The 18,596-nt window shown below is 40.7% G+C and overlaps 1 protein-coding gene across 2 annotated transcripts in view; it reads left to right on the top strand.

Moving 5' to 3' along the window:
- Positions 1 to 18,596, top strand: part of FBXO11 (F-box protein 11) — an 81,727-nt gene that overhangs the window by 61,229 nt on the left and 1,902 nt on the right. For both annotated transcript variants that reach the window (XM_061991553.1, XM_061991552.1), the window contains exons 10-21: positions 1,663 to 1,769; positions 1,855 to 1,992; positions 12,065 to 12,282; positions 12,584 to 12,669; positions 12,751 to 12,845; positions 13,915 to 14,037; positions 14,143 to 14,228; positions 14,572 to 14,648; positions 14,766 to 14,909; positions 15,693 to 15,803; positions 16,977 to 17,084; positions 18,444 to 18,552. In XM_061991553.1, the coding sequence (XP_061847537.1) occupies positions 1,663 to 1,769; positions 1,855 to 1,992; positions 12,065 to 12,282; positions 12,584 to 12,669; positions 12,751 to 12,845; positions 13,915 to 14,037; positions 14,143 to 14,228; positions 14,572 to 14,648; positions 14,766 to 14,909; positions 15,693 to 15,803; positions 16,977 to 17,084; positions 18,444 to 18,552 (1,402 nt within the window). The remainder of the gene's footprint in view (positions 1 to 1,662; positions 1,770 to 1,854; positions 1,993 to 12,064; positions 12,283 to 12,583; positions 12,670 to 12,750; positions 12,846 to 13,914; positions 14,038 to 14,142; positions 14,229 to 14,571; positions 14,649 to 14,765; positions 14,910 to 15,692; positions 15,804 to 16,976; positions 17,085 to 18,443; positions 18,553 to 18,596) is intronic.

The raw sequence follows: 18,596 nt of genomic DNA, 5'->3' as shown, positions 1-18,596 counted from the left end.
TTTGCTTTTGTTCTTAGATTTAAGTGATAAATCTCTCTCCTGAGAAGCTAGATTCCTGGGAAAATCTTAAAAGAGTCAGTGTGGATAAACAGCTAAACATGAGCCCTTGTGTTACAGTTGAACAGACGAATGAACCAGTGTGATTCTTAGTTGTACCTGAGGGAATATTGAGCAGAAGTTAAGAGACCCTATTACGCCTCTGCTTAGTCCTGATTCAGAATAAAGTGCTCTTTCCTGGTGACCGTAGCAACGTGTTGAAAATTTAGAAAGGGTTCAGTGAAAAGCCCTAAAAGATAAAGGAGAAAAATTCAGTTGTAATGAAAAACATACTGCCTGCAATTTGTTACTGTATCAAGGAGAAGGCTGAAGGGGTAAATTACTTGCACTGGATAGGTGCATGCATTGGGTATGGCATACACCGGTATAAAGAGAACCGATAGCCGGGTCCTAAAGCTGGAGGAATTCAGATGAGCAATTAAAGTGGAAATGAACAGGGTGACAACTCTGTAACCAGCTAACAAGCTTTATGGTGTTTTCTCAGTTGTTGGAAATCTTCAAATCAAAAATTAAATGTGTTTCTAAAAGATAAGTGCTGAAGTTCCTACTACTAGAATTGAAGCAGGAATTAATTCAGGGAATTATTATAACCTGTATTATTCATAAGGTCAAAGTAGACAATCAAAATCATTTCTTTAGGATTGGAGGGGGGAAAAAAGCTTTGTAAATGAGTCTATGAATTATTGAAGTATAGTCTTTGTGGTACTACGCTAGAAGGTAATATAAAAATGTCTTAGTAGAGCGTATACTGTCTTGCTTATTTAGTGATGTTTGATTGCGGGCAAGGTGTGTACTAGGTAGGCCACATGCCCTGAGATGAGGTCTTACCTTTCTGAAATCACTGTGAATCTGCCATTGATTTTTAGTGGCTGCAGAATTTCACATTTTCATACTTCATGGAATTCAGGGCACTGAGCTGCTCTGATGAGACCTTGAGCAGTTTGAATCCTAGTTGCCTGAAAAGAATTTGTTTTCTAAGTAATGGTATGATATGGTATGGTAGCTGAAGTTGTCTGAGAAGCTGAAGCATGGAGCTTTGCAATTCAGCTAGGAAGAGAGCTATTGATTTCTGAGGTGTAGTTCTGTAGTCCAGATAGTGCTGTTTGCCTCCTGTTCATCCTTAGTTTGTGGCATACAAAGACACACTGTCAAGTTATTATTTGTTTTGGGCTCTTTGAAGTACCAGGTTATGAAAGTTCAAAGGGAAGTAAAATAAGGCAGTAATTAACATAGAATTGTATTATATTTCTGTTGTCCATTGTTGTGAACAGGCAGTATACAGTGGGCCTACTTTAGGGAAATGAGTGAAAGCTTTCCTAAGTGTGAATTATTATATAAACTCTTGTCTGTTCTGGCAGTCGTATGTGCAGCTGTGTAACCTTGGCAGAGTGATCTTAAAGCAACTCCTGCCTTGAGGTTTTTTTTGCATCTGCAAAATGATGACATTAGTGTTTTTCTGCCTGTGGCTTGCAGTGCTTTGGCACTGTGTACACCGAATCTTTTTAAAATATCACTTCACACTAACTTTTCTTGCAAAAGCGCTGCCAGACTATTTATAAATACCCTGTGCTTTGAAGCTATGGTAACTGTACTGTTTTCTTCCAGTTGGCTCTGCAGTATGTGTTAGTGGCCAGGGAGCTTGTCCTACTATTAAACACTGTAACATCAGCGACTGTGAAAATGTTGGACTTTACATTACAGACCATGCCCAGGTATCTTTTTATATCAATTTATTTACTTTGATAAAAAATGTGTACTCTTCTGGGATCCCACTTAATTTACACTTTTGTTTCTCAGGGGATATATGAGGACAATGAGATCTCCAATAATGCATTAGCAGGGATTTGGGTTAAAAACCACGGCAATCCCATTATCAGACGGAATCACATTCACCATGGACGTGATGTTGGCGTTTTCACTTTTGACCATGGCATGGTAATGTACATGTTTTCTTTTGAAGAATTAAATAGAGGTGTTACGTAGCTAAAATCATCAAATTTTGCCTGTCATTGAAGAAATGTTTAAAAAATACCCTGCTTTTACACGTGAACAGATTATATATGCCTACTATTCTTCTCTTGCCCTTCAGTGGGCAACTTCACTTTAAAGACAACTTTAGTTGAAAGGTTTAAGTGAGCTTTTTGCAGTTGATTGGCAGCCTGTTACATTGAGTTATGGTGCAGTGACAAAATACCTTCTGAAATAGAATGTAAATGCTAGGCTAACGTTTACACTATTCATTGCTTTTCCTTTGAAACAGAACAAAAAATAAGGTGCTGGAAGATGTTAAAAAAGAAATAAAATGTCTTATTTTAATGCTAAATCTGTTAAACAAGAGAAGGTCCCACATCTCTGGGAAGAGGACTTTACTAGCATGGAGTTAGTTGTGGAATTTTGACACAATTTCATTTCAGAATTCAGGCCTACTTTCATAAAAATATTTATTTCCGTGGGATGAAGGTGATAATTTCTATGTACGTGTGAAGTACTGAGTAATGACTTTGCATAGCCCTTGAAATAAGCAGAATGGATTTTTGCCATGGAAATAAAAGACATATTATTTACTGATTTGTTCTAGCAAAATATTCTGCATCTCTTCTATGTCAAATCATAGTTTTGCCTTCTTGAATGACAAAGTCCCAGTTCCCACCACCCTGCTGGCAAAATGAGTATTTTCTTATAGTCATTCTTAAAATGGCAGATCTGTAAGGCTGCTTTCAGTGGAGTGCAAGAGATCTTGATAGCCAGATGTAAGAAATCAGGAAAACAAGGCAAGAGACCGGCATGAGCAGGGACAGATATCCTGGGACGCTGCCCAGTTGCGTAGGGATGAGGTCAGGAAGGCCAAGGCATGGATGGAGCTGAACTTGGCATGGGATGAAAAGAATAATGAGAAGGGCTTCTACAAGTATGTCAGACAGAAAAGGAAGGTAAAAGAACATATACCCCCCCTGCCCTTGTTGAACAAGATTGGCAAACTGGTAACAAAGGACAAGGAGAAGGCTGAGGTACTCAATAATATGCTTGCCTCAGTGTTCATGGTCTTCCCTCACTTTTCAAGTGGATGGACCACAAACAGGGACTAGGGGAGCAAAGTCTCTCCCACCATAAGAGAAGATCAGGTTTGTGACCACCTGAGGAACCCGAGCATACATAAGTCTAAGGGACCTGACCTGATGAGATGCATCCCAGAATCTTGAGGGAATTGGCTGATGTAGTTGCCAAGCCACTCTGTGTGATATTTGAAAAGTCATGGCAGACAGGTGAAGTTCCTGATGACTGGAAAAAGAGAAACATTGCACCCATTTTTTAAAAGTGTAGAAAGGAGAACCCTGGGCACTACCAACCTCAAAGCCTCACCTCTGTGCCTGGGAAGAGCATGGAACAGACCCTCCTAGAAGCTATGCTAGGGCACACAGGGGACAGGGAGGTGATTCAAGACAGCCAACATGGCTTCACCTAGGGCAAGTTCTACCTGACCAACCTAGTAGCCTTCTGTGATGGAGTGACTACATCAATGGGCAAGGGAAGAGCTACAGATACCATTGGGACTTCTCTGAGGCCTATGACAAGGTACCCCAGAACATCCTTCTCTGAATTGGAGAGAGATGGATTTGATGGATTGTTCAGTGGATGAGGAATTGGTTGGATGGTCACATCCAGACGGTAGTGGTAAACAGCTCAATGTCCAGATGGAGACCAGTGACTAGTGGTGTCCTTCAGGGGTCTGTATGCTTGCTGAGAGTGGACTTGATCACACCATGTCACTGATGACACTAAGCTGAGTTCTGTGGTTGACAGGCCTGAGGGACAGGATGCCATTCAAAGGGGCTTGTGCAAGCTTGGGCCCATGTGAACCTCATCAAGTTCAACAAGGCCAAGTACAACGTCCTGCACGTGATTTGGGGCAACTCCAGTATCAACACAGGCTGGAGAAGAAGGGAACTGAGAGTAGCCCTGACAAGAAGACTCGGGGGTGTTGGTTGACAAGCCAGCAACGTGTGCTTGCAGCCCAGAAAGCTGACTTTGTCCTGGGCTGCATTGAAAGAAGCACAACCAGTGAGACCCCAGTCTGTGGGTACTGAGTACTGTGTCTAACTTTGGAGCCCTCAGCACAATAAAGACATGGAACTGTATGACAGGTCTGTGTGGAGATATTTCTAGTAACAAGGAAGGGACTGCAGTGGTTGCCCCTGTAAGAAGTTCCTCAAAACTTTCCCAAGCTCTTAAATCAGAACCACCTCTGGGACTGAGATAAATGGGTACCTCCATGATTACTTTTTAAGAAGAAGCCAGGAGAGGAGGATTGTTTTTTTTCTGGGAGATGGTGGAAGGAGTTGAATGAGTGAGAAGTAACTGTGTGGATGCCAAGGTCAGTGAAGGAAGAGAGGAGGAGGTGTACTGGAGCACAGACCCTCCTGCAGCTTGTGGTAAGACAGCAGCTCTTCCCCTGTAACCCATGGAGGGTAATGGTGGAGCTGAAATATGACAGCAGCTTATAGAGGACCCCATGCCAGGGATGATGACTGTACCCAAAGGGGCCATGACTGTGTGGGGAAGGTGTTATTGGAGCAGAATGTGGCTGGAGTTCTGCTGCCATGGAGGAGTCACAGAATCACAGAATCTCACAGGCTGGAAGAGACTTCAAAGATCATCTAGTCCAGCCCCCCTGCCAGAACAAGGCCACCTATAGTATGATTAGGGAGTGTATCCTGTGGGAGGGACTCTGTTTTGGAGCTGGGGAAGAATGTGAGGAGTCCTCCTGCTCTGAGGAGAAAGAAGCAAGCAGAGACCATCTGTGAGGGACTGATCACAACCCCTATTCCCTGCATGGCTTTAGGAGGAAGGAGGTGGTAGAGTGTTAGTTGCATTTTTCTCATAATCCCACTCTGTTTCTGCTTGCTGTCTGTTCTAGTTGATAGTAGATCAAACTGATCTTGATTTCTTCCCAGAGCTGAGTAGTTGAATCTGCTTTGCCCAGAACCATAATTGGCAGTGAGCCCTCCCTGCCCTGGTTTTGATCCACAAGGCCCTTGGTTATCTTTTCTCCTCTTAACTTGCTGGGGCCTCTGCCATCTGATGGTAGGTGAGGGGATGGAGTCAGTGGCTGCATGGGGCTTCATTGCCGGCTGGGATTAAACCACAGTGACCTGTTGTAGCAGGTCCACAGGAGACCACGAAAATGATCAGAGAGCTCCTATCCCCCTCTCCTAACCCCTATAGGGTTGTTCAGTCTGGAGAAGAGTGCTCCAGGAAATACTGATGTGGCCTCAGTATTTAAAGGGGATCTACAAGAAAGGTTGGGACAGACTTTTTAGCAGGACCTGTTCTGCTGGGGCATGAAGTAGTGCTTTTAAACTCAAAAAGAGTAAATTCACAATAGACATAACAAAGAGCTTTTTTATGATGAGGGGCTGAAACACTGGAAGAGGTTGCCCAGAGATGTTAGATGGCCCATCCCTGAAAACATTCCCGATCAGATTGGGACAGGGCCTTGAGGCTGCCTGATGTAGTTGAGCATATCCTTGCTCATTGTAGGGGAGGTTGGACTGGATGACCTATAAAGGTACCTTCAAAGCTAAACTACTCCATGATTCTATGAAAATTGCATGCATAAGAAAAACAAATGTGACCGGAGTATAATGAACTAAACATCAAAGTAAAAAGGGATGCTGAAGTTCATACTGCTCTCTGTCAGATCAAGTGTAGTGTTCAACATGATTTCAGACTCATTCTTGCCTTCACAACGATACCACAGAATTTTATTGTCTTGCTCTAGGCATTGGATGCCGCAGAACATGGGCTTCCTCTGACTTTGATGATAGGGAATAATAAATGATGTAGTCAGTTGTTTTGGGAGTTGCATTTTTAAAGGTACTGTAGGTAAATGGGAACCTGTTCTCCATTACTGTGCTGCTGCTGTAATGAAAACCTCGCTGTAACAGGTTTGACTTCAGAATGCTGCTGAAGAATGAGATCAACCAAGCCAGTGCATGTTTCATGTACTTTAGACTGCTAGTGCATATTCCCCTCCATTTTGTTCTAGCCTTACTACCTGACATGCTTCTTGCCTAGCTATGGCTAAATATGTGCTAGAACTGTTTTTTGGCAAGAAGACCATAATTAGACCTGGTATGTTACATCCGCAGATGTTCTTCATTAGAAAAAGGCTTTTATATTTTAAGTAGTAGTTTTGCTGGTGGGTCTATATTTAGTCACTGAAAAAGGTAAGGAATACTTGTATGAAATACTTGCAAAAATGCAAGCATTAGACATTAATGGCTTTGACTAGGTGAGAAAAACGAGCCCCCAGCTTTTGCAGACATGGCTTGGGTGTACACTGGGCCTCTGTTTTCTCCTTTCAGTTTTCTCACTGTATCTTGAGACCTTTGTGTCCACCGTTCCTTCCATACCCCTTATGCATTTCATCTTGCTGTTACTCGCCCCCCACCCCCCCCCATCCCCCCCCATCCCTCCAATTTATTATGTTCAGAGATCAGACTACAGTAGACATTCATTTTGAGTTTAGACTCATTTGATGCTTGCTCCAAGGAAACTGTAGTCTACCATTTTAAAGTAATCTGATTCCTAAACAAAATGTTTATTAATTCAGGTGCTAAATTGCTTTAGTTTCCTACTGAACTTCTACATGAGGATTTTCTACACCGTATGTTGGGGGACTCTTGGCTGGGTCTCAGATGCCTATCAAATAACATAATAATCTCTCGCAATGAGGCATTTCTTTGGGGAAAATAAATTTCCATGGTTTTGATGAATGATTAATGTAATTGTAACAGCACAGCAAGCTTTCAGCAAAAAGCAAACATATTTTATCGTGGCTAAGAAGAAGAGAAGCAGCAGCTGGATTTTGAAGGTCAATGTTTTGATCCCTGGCTGGGTGTTTTTAGGCTCACTAAATTGTGGATCTTTTTTCCTTTTGTTACGATAATTTCTTTCACTTGTTAAGTATTTATTTTGTTGTTTTAGTTCTAAATCTGTTCGGGTTCATGGTGAGTGTTGGCAGTCTGGAAATGGTATTAACAGAAAATCTACTGTGAATAGAAGCTAGTGAGGCCTGTCTCCTTTTTACCCAAGCTGGTGAGGAGGTTGGGGTAAAGGAGCGCTGCAGCACTAGGTGTAGCTGTTTATTTTGCAGTTTCCTGGTCTCAGTGGAAAGTAAATAAGTTGCAGAGTGCTGTTACTTTTGCTGCTGGCCTGAAATCTTCTTGTCAGTGGAAGGTCAAATGTGTCAGGATTCTGCTCTGTTAGATGCCTCTTCTCTACTCTCTGAGTTACATGTGAAGGAACATATTTCCAAGAGGCAAAATGCAGAAGATAGCCCTTCTAGCACTCCTCTGACAGATTTCTTTATATTGTTTTATATTTTCTAGGGGTGAGTTGTTTGGTCGTTTTGCAGAGTGGTGGCAGACTTAAGATATTATGTCTTTGTTTTATGTGATCTCATTGATTGGACACTGCCAGTGCCTCACTGAAGCTATATTAACATACAGTGTAAGCACTCCTAATCCGCTTCAGTGGATACATGTATCCATGCATCCCTCCAAGAATTAAACATGCTCAGAAAGGTGAAGTGATTTCAGCTTTACAAAAGCTGGTGAAAGAGAGTGCTTCAGTATCTCTTGGGGAGGAGATTTCTGAATGTAGGCTTGCAGGTTAATTGGAAAATCAGATTAGGAGCTGCTTCTCGGTGAAACACTGTAGTATAAATATTAAGTATATGAGTACTGAAATATTAAAAACAATTAAAAGCCTGATTGAATTCACTTCATACATTTAAAAGTGTATTTGATCTATTTTCTTACCAGTGGAATGTCTGTTCCAGTGCTGTGATCAGTGGGGTATCACAAGCAAAATGGAATAGAAGTAATTTTTTCCTTTTTTGTTCAATAGAAGCACCAGTATGTTAAAGAGAATATGGGAATAATATTTATCTCAGCTGTAAATATTATTGAAGTCTTTCTTGGTCATAAGCTTTTTTGAAAGATTGCCCACCCCTCTTTGATCTCCCAAGTCTGCTTTTGGCAGTGTCCTCTCTTCTGCATCATGCTAATGATAGAGTTGATGAAATGGCATTATTGGCAATACTTACATACTCTTTAAGTGACGTGGTATCTTTCAGATATAAATCTTACATACCTAAACAAATTAATGGATTTTCTATGTTCTCTTCTCTTCCTTCTCCTGTTTTGGGCTGTGTAATTTTTTTTTCCTCTCACTGCTTGTGACTGAAGTGGGATAAGTACATTCCAGTGCTGAATTCCTGCCCTGTGTGTTCTTTTCCCGTGGGTTTCTGTGCTGGAGTGCTGACTCTGAAAAGTTCAAGAGTGCTTTGTTTTCCAGTTTCATGCTCTCAGACAGTTCTTTGTGTTTTTATGCTTGTAGAAACTTAACCTCTTATTTCTAAAGTGGCAATATTCTGACGTTGGCCTTGGTGCTTGTGCCAAATGTTTAACAAGAAAGCATTAAAAATGCAGCATGGCCTTGGCAGCTCTCAGTGCCTTATGCTGACCTCTCTTGCCACTTGCCTGAGACCACTTACCAGACGTTTGTCATAAATTGTGCTTAGTAGTTGTATGCAAACCTCTGAGAAGAAGGATAATTTTGTAGTTTAAAATTGAGATCTGGGCCTAACAGTCTACGTTTTTCTTTCTCTCAAATGGGAAACTTTGCACCATTGCTTGTTCTTCTTGATGAAAGAAAAGTAGTAGTAGACTGGAACATCTTTCATATGAGGAAAAGCTGTGTGAACTGGGGCTTTTTTGTCTGGAGAAGAGGAGACTGAGGGGAGATCTTATTAACATTTATAAATATGTAAAGGGTGGGTGTCAGGAGGTTGGGACATCCCTTTTTTCTATAGTATCTAGCAACAGGACAAGGGGTAATGGGATGAAGCTGGAACACAAAAAGTTCCACTTAAATATAAGAAAAACTATTTCACTGTGATGGGTGATGGAGCCCTGGCACAGGCTGCCCAGAGGGGTTGTGGAGTCTCCTTCCTTGGAGGTCTTCAAGACCCGCCTGGACATGTTCCTATGCGACCTGATCTAGGTGAACCTGCTTCTGCAGGGGGGTTGGACTAGATGATATCTAAAGGTCCTTTCCAACCCTACCATTCTATGGCTCTGTGTGTCCAGGTGATTGTAACTAGTTGGCAGCTCAGTCTTTTGCATACTACAGATCAGATAATTTCAAAGAACTGTGTATAGAAGGTCAAAAAACCAGAAACTTATGGCAGTTTCTATACAGACTACATAAAAACTTGCTTGGCCTGTTGCTGAAATAGCAAATTTTTCCTTTGCACTAAAAATAAAGAGTTTTGTCTTGCATCTTGAATGTGGTTTTCTTTACGCTGCATTTGGTTTTTTAACAAATCCACCAGCTCTTAAATAAAGAACATTCAGGCTTTGGGAGGCAGATTTTTATAAACTTTTTTTTAATAGTGTCAGTCACACTTGTTATTGCTACTTAGTTAAATTGATACAGAGTCAGATACTTTTTAGCAGTTTGGTTCTTTCTATCTTGTTTTCCTGGGTTTTTTTTTCTTACCTTGTTGAGAATAGGAGTGTCAATAAATATTTAGAAAGTGTTAAAGCTTGCACAATTGTATTTTTTAATAGCTATATTGATCAAACAATTACCTGAAATACCTTTTAGAAATATGTTGGGGGAAAAAAATTCCTCTGGGAAGAAAAGCAGTGAACAAGATCCCCTCAGTTAGAAATTTTAACACTAATGCATTTCAAAGCAGTGTTTGTTATACTAGATAAAATACAGCAAGCAAAAAAGAAATCCAAGTTCAATTACTGAATTAGTCTTTATGTAAAAAGCCTTCTGGGGTTGTCCAGCTGTGCAGGAACCCTTGTTTGTCATCACATCAGCTTTTTCTGTGTGTGGAAACATCATTGTCACCGTTACTGTGGTGTTTGTTTGTGATTATCTTTTCTGCTCAGATCTTAACAAGCTGCAGCAGTGTGTTTGTGCCCACACTTTGTCACTGTCATCTCGTGCCCACTAGCTAATGCTTTGCTTGGTATTTTAAGTATATGTGATGTATTGAGGTTCTTTTTAATACTTAGGAATTTTCAAGCAGAAAGTTACTGCTAAGTTATTTTGAGTCTCCTTATGCTTGGTATTTTTGTGTAAGATTATAATATTTTTTTTCCACCTGCATCCCTTCTTCCTTCTTTCTTACTAATCACAGGGGCCTCTTTTTCTTCCTAAGCAATCCTGGCACTGCCAGGTGCTGCATCCTCCAGGTTCTTCTACTGCTAATTGGTGAATTATAACCAGAATCTATCACAAAACACGAGTAAAACACATTTCTTGGACACAAGTAAAGCCCTTCTTTAGAGGAGGTGGGGGCAATACAAGGTTTGCAATCCATATGTGCAGAGGAGGGGTATTGACCTGCCTGACCTTAGTAGCTGCCTGGCAGGCTCCATGAAGGATCCACTCTTGAGCTGCCCGACAGCTGGATGGAGCTTAAGAGCTGCAAGTTGGGCAGCCCATGTGTGCTGTTAGACAGAAGCAAAGGAACAGATTGTTTCTAATGGTGTTACTGGTTACATCTGGAGCTTGGCAGTAAGCTTTGGATTTGCAAACAGTATTAGAGTGGGCCTTAGGGATAATAGATTATTCAGCTTCATGCTCACAAACAAAATTTCCCTATTTTTTTGTGAACAAAATATTTGTTAACTTTCCACAGAGAAAAGGTCTGAACCCATATGTGATTTCTTGGGAAGTGCATCACTGTATTCACATTTTCTTTCAAAAACACATGTTCTTGGATATAAGGGGCAGTGCAGTTTTGGTAGGTTGTCCACAGCAGAGTACTGCCCTGAATGTCGTGTCCTCTGGTTTTGGTCTTGCACCCCTGCAGCTGCCCACTGGAGATAGTCTGGGTTAGAGCTTTCAAGAGCTTGCATCCAAGCCATTCGTGCATTAAAACACATCACTGGGTGGTCATCTACCATCTCCAATAAGAGATGCTTCCTCTTTTTCAGTTGTTCAGTTTCTGTTCTTTTACTTGGGTGAAATGGACATGTAATACCATTGCGGTTCACCTCAAAGAAGGCTGAATTTTAATATCAAAACGTTCCAAAACCATGTCAGAAAAATGCTGTGAAAGGACTGACGCACTTACTTTGTGTGTCTCTGGAGTGAACTAGAATCAGAGAAATCATTGGATGGAAAACAAATGTTTTGCCAGGTGATTTTTCAGATGAAGAAGTTCATCGTGCTGCTACATGAGTGCTTGTTGGCATAGCAGAAGGAGCATGCCTGGGATGGTTTTGTTGGGATGTCTTCCCTTACCCTGCCATAGCTATGCTGTTTATAAAGCATTTGTTTGGATACAGTTCTGTTGTAGGCTCACTTACTACTATTGCAGCATCTAAATGGAAACATACACCATTGCTATAAAAGGGAAAGGGGGAGTAAAGTTTACTTGTTGGCTGCTCAGACCAATCCAGCCCTGGAAAAATTACTCATCTCCCACATCAGTGTGTGTTTGTTCTGACCAGTTATTTCAACAAAATGTAGGACACTTCTTCCTAAATAAATTGCATTCTCACCAAATACACGTGGTTCTGGGTCTGAAAGTAAGTAGCCAGTCCTCTCTATAGCAGTGTCCTTTTTATATTGGGCCTGTGGGCTTTATGGCCTTCAAAGGAGTCTGATCCTTAGGAGCTGCTACAGAAACCTGACACTCGATCTTCTTTGAGGTGCTATATCCAGGGTTGCCATTTTTTTTCATGGTATTTCATGGGTTGTAATAAATAGCAATACAAACAGAGCGTCTTTTGGGATGGGGGGAGGAATAGGTGGCAGTAGTTGTTTTCGTTAGCTATATAAGTACTTATATATTGCCAATTTTGGTACTGATTCCTTTTACCCGAGGATGGTATTTGGAGAGGAGGGGAGGGTAAGGAATAGCCTACATTTTTAAAAGGACTTTTACAGGAAATTGCATGTTTTGTGCCTTAAGGGTTATTTTGAAAGCTGCAACATACACCGAAACAGGATAGCGGGTTTTGAAGTGAAAGCCTACGCCAATCCGACGGTTGTTCGGTGTGAAATCCACCACGGCCAGACTGGAGGAATCTACGTTCATGAAAAAGGAAGAGGACAATTCATAGAGAACAAAATCTATGCAAACAACTTTGCAGGTGTTTGGATTACTTCAAACAGCGACCCAACAATAAGGTGTGGTTTTCCTCTTTGGTATTTTACCACTTAGAAGAGATTTGACGGGAATGGGAAAAGTGCGGTGTAGTTTTGTTTTCTGTGTTTCTAATGAGCTGTAAATATTCCTGTGTGTGTAAAAATGAAGTTGCTGTCAGTGTTTGTGCTGAACTCTGTGTTTTAATTTGTGTGTATACTTAGAAATACGTATTTCTCAAAGTGGCAGAGCATAAATTGTCTATTTTAAAGCTGAATATTCTACAGTCCTAGATGTGACAGTGCCTTATAATCGTGTCCTAATGTGCTTATTTTTGTTTCTAAGGGGCAATGCAATTTTTAATGGGAATCAAGGCGGTGTTTATATCTTTGGTGATGGAAGAGGCCTTATTGAAGGAAATGACATTTATGGTAAGCTGATTTGCTTACCATTTGCTTTGAACTCTGAGACCAACAAGCATGTCAGTTAAGCATTAACATTTTTGTTAACAGGTAACGCGTTGGCGGGAATACAGATTCGAACAAACAGCTGTCCCATAGTTCGACACAACAAGATTCACGATGGTCAGCATGGTGGGATTTACGTTGTAAGTATTACCCAGAAACAGGCACATGGATTTGGCTTCCCTACAGAGAAACATTGGAAAAGGCTGCTCCATGTAAAAAAGTTTGATTGTACTTGACAGCGACTGAATTTCTGACATTATAGATGAGGTTAATTGCAATAGGTGCTAATACTTAAAAGACAAGAGCTCTGGTGAATGTCACGAAACTCTTTCTATTGCAGAGGAAAAAAATGTTAAATGGGATAGACGACTGAATATCACCATTTCTCCGTTAAAAGCTTCTTAAAGGCTTAACTTTCGGAGTAGTTTGTAATGATTTAAAAACAACTACATTTGAAGTCTGTTCACCTTTTTTTGGAGCGTAACATGCTTACCACTAACATCAGAAACTTCTTCTTTTTTTGCCTTCAGGATGATACACATTTACAGTACACAACTGTACAGCAATTGCAAAGAGAGGAATAAAACTCAATTTCCAGCATGTGCTAATTGAACTGCAAGAGCTGTCAGGTTCCCTTGAGCAATACCAGATTTTGAGAAATTTTTGTGTGTCTTTCTGCCACAATTTACTTAAGGGGTCAGCAGATGCTGCAGGTGTGCAGCTTCACCTAGTTGTTCTGCAAATCTCACCAGAACAGCTTACCCTGACCAAGAATATGGCTGCTCTATTTTTAAGCACAAACACGTGGTAAAGACGGTTACCTTAAGAGACCTGCCTGTTTGTCATCAGTCTGGTGGGCAGGGCTGGGCACAGGGTTTAAGTGCCACATGCCAGAGCTTTCATCTGATTGCGTGGCACTGGGGTGGTACCTGTGTACCAGAGTGAGCAGAGAGTGAGCAGAGATTTGCAAATACTGTTGCAGAGACTTGAAATACAATTATTTACATGCAGTGTTCTTTGTTTCATGGCAAATATTAAAAATCATGCTGTGCTGGTTTTATTTATTTATTTTAAAAGGAAAATGTGTACTCAAATAGAATTGTTTTGCTACAGTGAAAGAAGCGGTGCTGGGGAGGGATGAGTACAGGCCATAAGAACAGTATTGGCAGTTTAGCAGGTCTTCTGAACTCTGAATTGTCTTGTATTTAGCATGAAAAAGGACAAGGTGTGATTGAGGAAAACGAAGTTTACAGCAATACTCTGGCTGGAGTCTGGGTGACAACAGGGAGCACTCCAGTCTTGAGGAGAAACAGAATACACAGTGGGAAACAAGTGAGTTTTGCTCTGTGGTTACAAGGGAGCCATAGAGAAAAAAGTTCTTTTGTGTCTTTGTACCTCATAACTTTGGAACTAATCCTTTAATTCTTGATGTGTTAGGTTGGAGTTTATTTTTATGACAATGGACATGGTGTGTTAGAAGACAATGACATCTATAATCACATGTACTCAGGGGTTCAGATAAGGTAAAATGTTTTCTGATTTTCTGTCGACATAGGCAGTAGCTTGTTTTGTGCTCTCTTGTGTTCTGGTAATTTTGTTCCTGAAAATACCTTTTTTGAAATCCAGTGTGTCTGAATGTGCTCTGCTTCAACTTACAAGAAAGTTATTACTGATACAGCCTGCACATTGACTAGAAGATGTGGCCCTTGAAGTCTGTAAAGCTAAAAGATGGTTGCATGTTGGGAAATAACCATATTTTAGTAAGATTTTAAAGTGGTGAGATCTGTGGGGCACTTCTGTAGCGGCATTTTAAACCATTGGTGACAGTGAAGTGTTTTAAAGGGCTTTGCTTACATTTCTCTCTAGAACTGGAAGCAACCCCAAAATTAGACGCAACAAGATCTGGGGTGGTCAGAATGGTGGCATTCTTGTCTATAACTCCGGTAAGTTTGTTTTTCATGTTTATCCAGAGTTGTTTATGTTTATGTTCTGCAATATTATCTCTTCCCATTTGTTACGCTTTTTGATTCTGGTTTTTTCCACCCTTCCTTCAATTGCAGGGCTTGGATTTATAGAAGACAATGAAATTTTTGATAACGCAATGGCTGGTGTATGGATTAAAACAGACAGTAATCCTACACTAAGAAGAAATAAAATCCATGATGGCAGAGATGGAGGCATCTGTATATTTAATGGAGGAAGAGGTAATATTTTTATTCCCCTCACTGGCATATACTGAATATTCTGGATAAGAGCTTAATTTCAGATTAAGCAATGTCTTTTTTTTTTTGTAAAGTGTTCTTTAGAAACCTAGTTGTTGTTTTCTGAAGTGATAAAATAGTTACAACGAACATAATGCTGCTGCTCTTTAGCCTTAATTACATTGTTAATACTTAAATCTGTGGGAGGCAGAGAGGTCGTCTCATCCAAGATGACCGTGACTGTTAGATTGCTGCTTAGGACAGTCCTTTTATCCCATCTGCTTTTGTAAGCTTTGCCATTTGACTGAAAGAGAGTATTGAATTCAAGTTACATAGCCAAAATCATGTATCTGAACAGTTCAGGTTCAACCAGTGTCAAAGGTTTAGGGGGTTAAAAAAAGACAGATCTTTAAGGAATTGCTTGTATACTTATAAACTTAGAAGAGGTCCTCCTCAAATCCCCTGACTGTTGTCAGGGGAAACATCATTCACTTTAGAAACTGAAAAGATTTAGTATTTCCTCAAAAATGAAGTGGAGGTTTCTGTAATGGTGCACACTATCCCAAATTCTGTTCTGTGTACTGGAGAAATACACTTTACAGGGTTGTACACTGAGAGTGACTTGAAACTTGTGTGACCAACTTCAGTGCTGTCAGTGGCTGTTTTCCAGCTGAAAGGAATTAGCACCATGATGAAATGCAAGGCCTTGTGAAAGTGTTCCATAGAATGGTTACAGGTAAGGAAATGTTAAGGAGCTCAAATGTTGTGTTTCTTGGTCTGTTGTAGGTCTTCTGGAAGAGAACGATATCTTCAGGAATGCTCAGGCGGGTGTTCTGATCAGCACCAACAGCCACCCTGTGCTAAGGAAAAACCGAATATTCGATGGATTTGCTGCAGGTTTGTGTTGTTTACATCATGTTTTGAACTGTTAGAAAAAGCTCTTCTTCACAAAGCTAAGTCTGAGTTTCTTTACCCCACAGTATTTAGACATTTTTACACGGATATGGATATCCTTCAGTGTACTCTAGAAATCATTTGAGAATTCGGAGTTGTGGCCAGAGTATCTTTACAGCAGCCTCTGGAATTACTCGCATGTTGAAAAGCAACACATACCCTGCCTTCTCATTTCTCTGTTAGATAACTTTTCCATTGTTTTGTTGTAGAAGTAGTAGATACAGTTGTCTGGGACATTTATAGTTGATCTGCTGGATGCTGGTTTGAATGTTTTATCACTGTTTTAAAACCTAGGAACCAGAGCTAATATACATTTTAAAGTTATTTGAATTGCATCTCATTCATTGCATTCAACTTTCTCACTCCACCACCTTAAAGTTTATTAAAAGGAGCATTTCATATCCCAAAAGAGATGAAGAATGTTTGGTGGTGGTTTTTTGTGCAATTTAATGGTTGCAGTTCTGTGTGTCTTGTGCTCCATTTCCAACTAAAATTGCATTCTTGAGTTTTCTCCCATCTTTCTTTCAGAAGAAGCAAGTTTTCTGAGAAGAACCTCTAAAGGTGTTGTTTCAGTGTGGTGGGGGGGGAAGGATAGGTTGCTGTCAAGAGCAGTCCTGGACAAATGACTTGGAAGACACAGGTTACTGATAGAAGCTAAGATTTAAAGAAATGAAGCTTAGGTGCCCATCCTCAGAACTTTTAAAAAAAGATTGTATAAAAAGGGTAAGGTATGTGCACAAGAACTTTCAAATGTGTATGAAGATGACAGCTTTAAGCACCCAAAAATCATATCCCCTATGGAAATACATGATCGTAGTACCATTTTATTACCAGATAAACTAGTAGTGTGTTGTTACTCTGAGAAGCCGTGCATGCCAGCTGCAGCTCTTTGGAAGGATTCAACAGCAGAATCTGAACCTCACTTCTACAGAAAAATTCAATTTGTACTTTCGAGCTATGTCATTTTCCTTCTTTTTTTTTTTTTTCCCTTTTTTCCCTCCTGAGTTTACCATGGTTTAAAAAAATAGAGATATGAGAGAGGTACAAATGCACAGTCGCTAAGGATTTAACTTTCCCGCTGTCTTCTCTCTTCTTTGTTCCCCCGACCCAACGAAGGTATTGAAATAACAAATCACGCCACTGCAACGTTAGAAGGCAATCAGATTTTCAACAACCGTTTTGGAGGTTTATTTCTAGCGTCTGGTGTCAATGTCACGATGAAAGGTGAGCCCTGATCTCTCCTTGGTTCTGTTTGTTCACTTGGCATGTTTTAAATCTGGTGCTGGGTTTGGGGTTTATCATTCCAGTTTTGGATCAGACTTGGTACCACCTGAAGCTGAAGTTAATAAGCCAGGCCAAGCTGTTGTAGGTTTTTAGACAGCAGGATGTTTTCAGAGTAATTTTAGGGTTTTCCTGTCCTATCAAAACTCTTGTTATTACCTCTTCTGTCTCAGAATTGTGTCCTAACCAGTTATTTACTGGTCTTTGGCCCACCTCAAGTTCCAGTTCTCAATTGGCATAACAAAGTTTTTTGTCACATAACTGAAAACAAATGTCCAGTAAAGAATCATGTCTCACTTGGCTTTTAGGATCTGAAGCACAAGTAGTCACGATCTTAAAGGTCTTTTCCAACCATAACGATACTGTGGTGATTCTGTGATGACCTTGCATCACTTCTTTTCAGAAAATAGAAAGAGTTTACATACATAAAATTCCAGTGTATAGTGGGGAAGTGTGAAAGAGATAAGACCCTCTTGGAGGAGATCGGAGTGATAGTTTGAATGCCAGGCAGCTCCAGAAGATAATAGTTTGCATAATTTTTACCTCCGTGGCTGTACTATTGATGCCTCTTCCTGTATATGCCTTACCCCACTTAACACACAAGCTCTGGGTCCCTTCTTCACAGCTCCTGGGCTTTACTGGCTGTATCAGTCAATGCTGCAGTGCCTTTGGGAGCGCTCAAAACTAGTTTGAGGTGCATGTTGGGACCTGACAGAAGATGGAGTAGCTGAATAGCAGAGAGGATTACCAAATTGGCTGTGCCTCAGGCGCATCTTTTAAATGCTGGAGGTGGTCAGACCTAATCCCATTTCCGTTGTGTTGGGAAGTGTCATATTCTTAAACTCCCCTGGGGGAAAAGCCGTGCTTTGCTGCTCCTCAGGGGATGTGGACAAGCCCCTTATGCTAGAGGAGAGGCTTTCAAATGTTGGGGTGTCAGAGCTCTCAATGGAAAAATGAAGCCCGATAGGAAGGCTCATTTCTCTATTTTGTTTGTTCACAAACCAGTTTACAAAGAATATTTAAATGAAGGCTTATCAGGTATTTTACGCAATGTGTGCAAAGAGGAGCAGACTTTCTGGTCTGAGGAGTGCACTGCACTGCCTGAGCATCTGCCTTGTAATCTGGCATTGAGCATGTGATACGCTTCGATGCCAAAACTAAAATGGAGGCATAGAACTAACTGTTCCTATTTAGCTCTTAAAAAGGAGGTGTGCTGGGGCAGCTCTGCTTTAACACTTCAAGAAAAAAACAGATGTTGATCCAAGTGTGATTAGTTCTTGGATTTTTTTTCCCCACCAACAGATAACAAAATAATGAACAATCAAGATGCCATCGAAAAAGCTGTCAGTAGAGGCCAGTGCTTATATAAGATATCAAGTTACACCAGCTATCCGATGCATGACTTCTACAGGTAACGGGTTCTTTTCTGCCATCTACAGTAAGGGTCCTGAGTCA

The sequence above is a fragment of the Colius striatus genome, chromosome 2, assembly GCF_028858725.1.
Source record: "Colius striatus isolate bColStr4 chromosome 2, bColStr4.1.hap1, whole genome shotgun sequence".
NCBI classification, from domain to species: Eukaryota; Metazoa; Chordata; class Aves; order Coliiformes; family Coliidae; genus Colius; species Colius striatus.
This window is presented reverse-complemented; position numbering and strand designations above follow the sequence as displayed.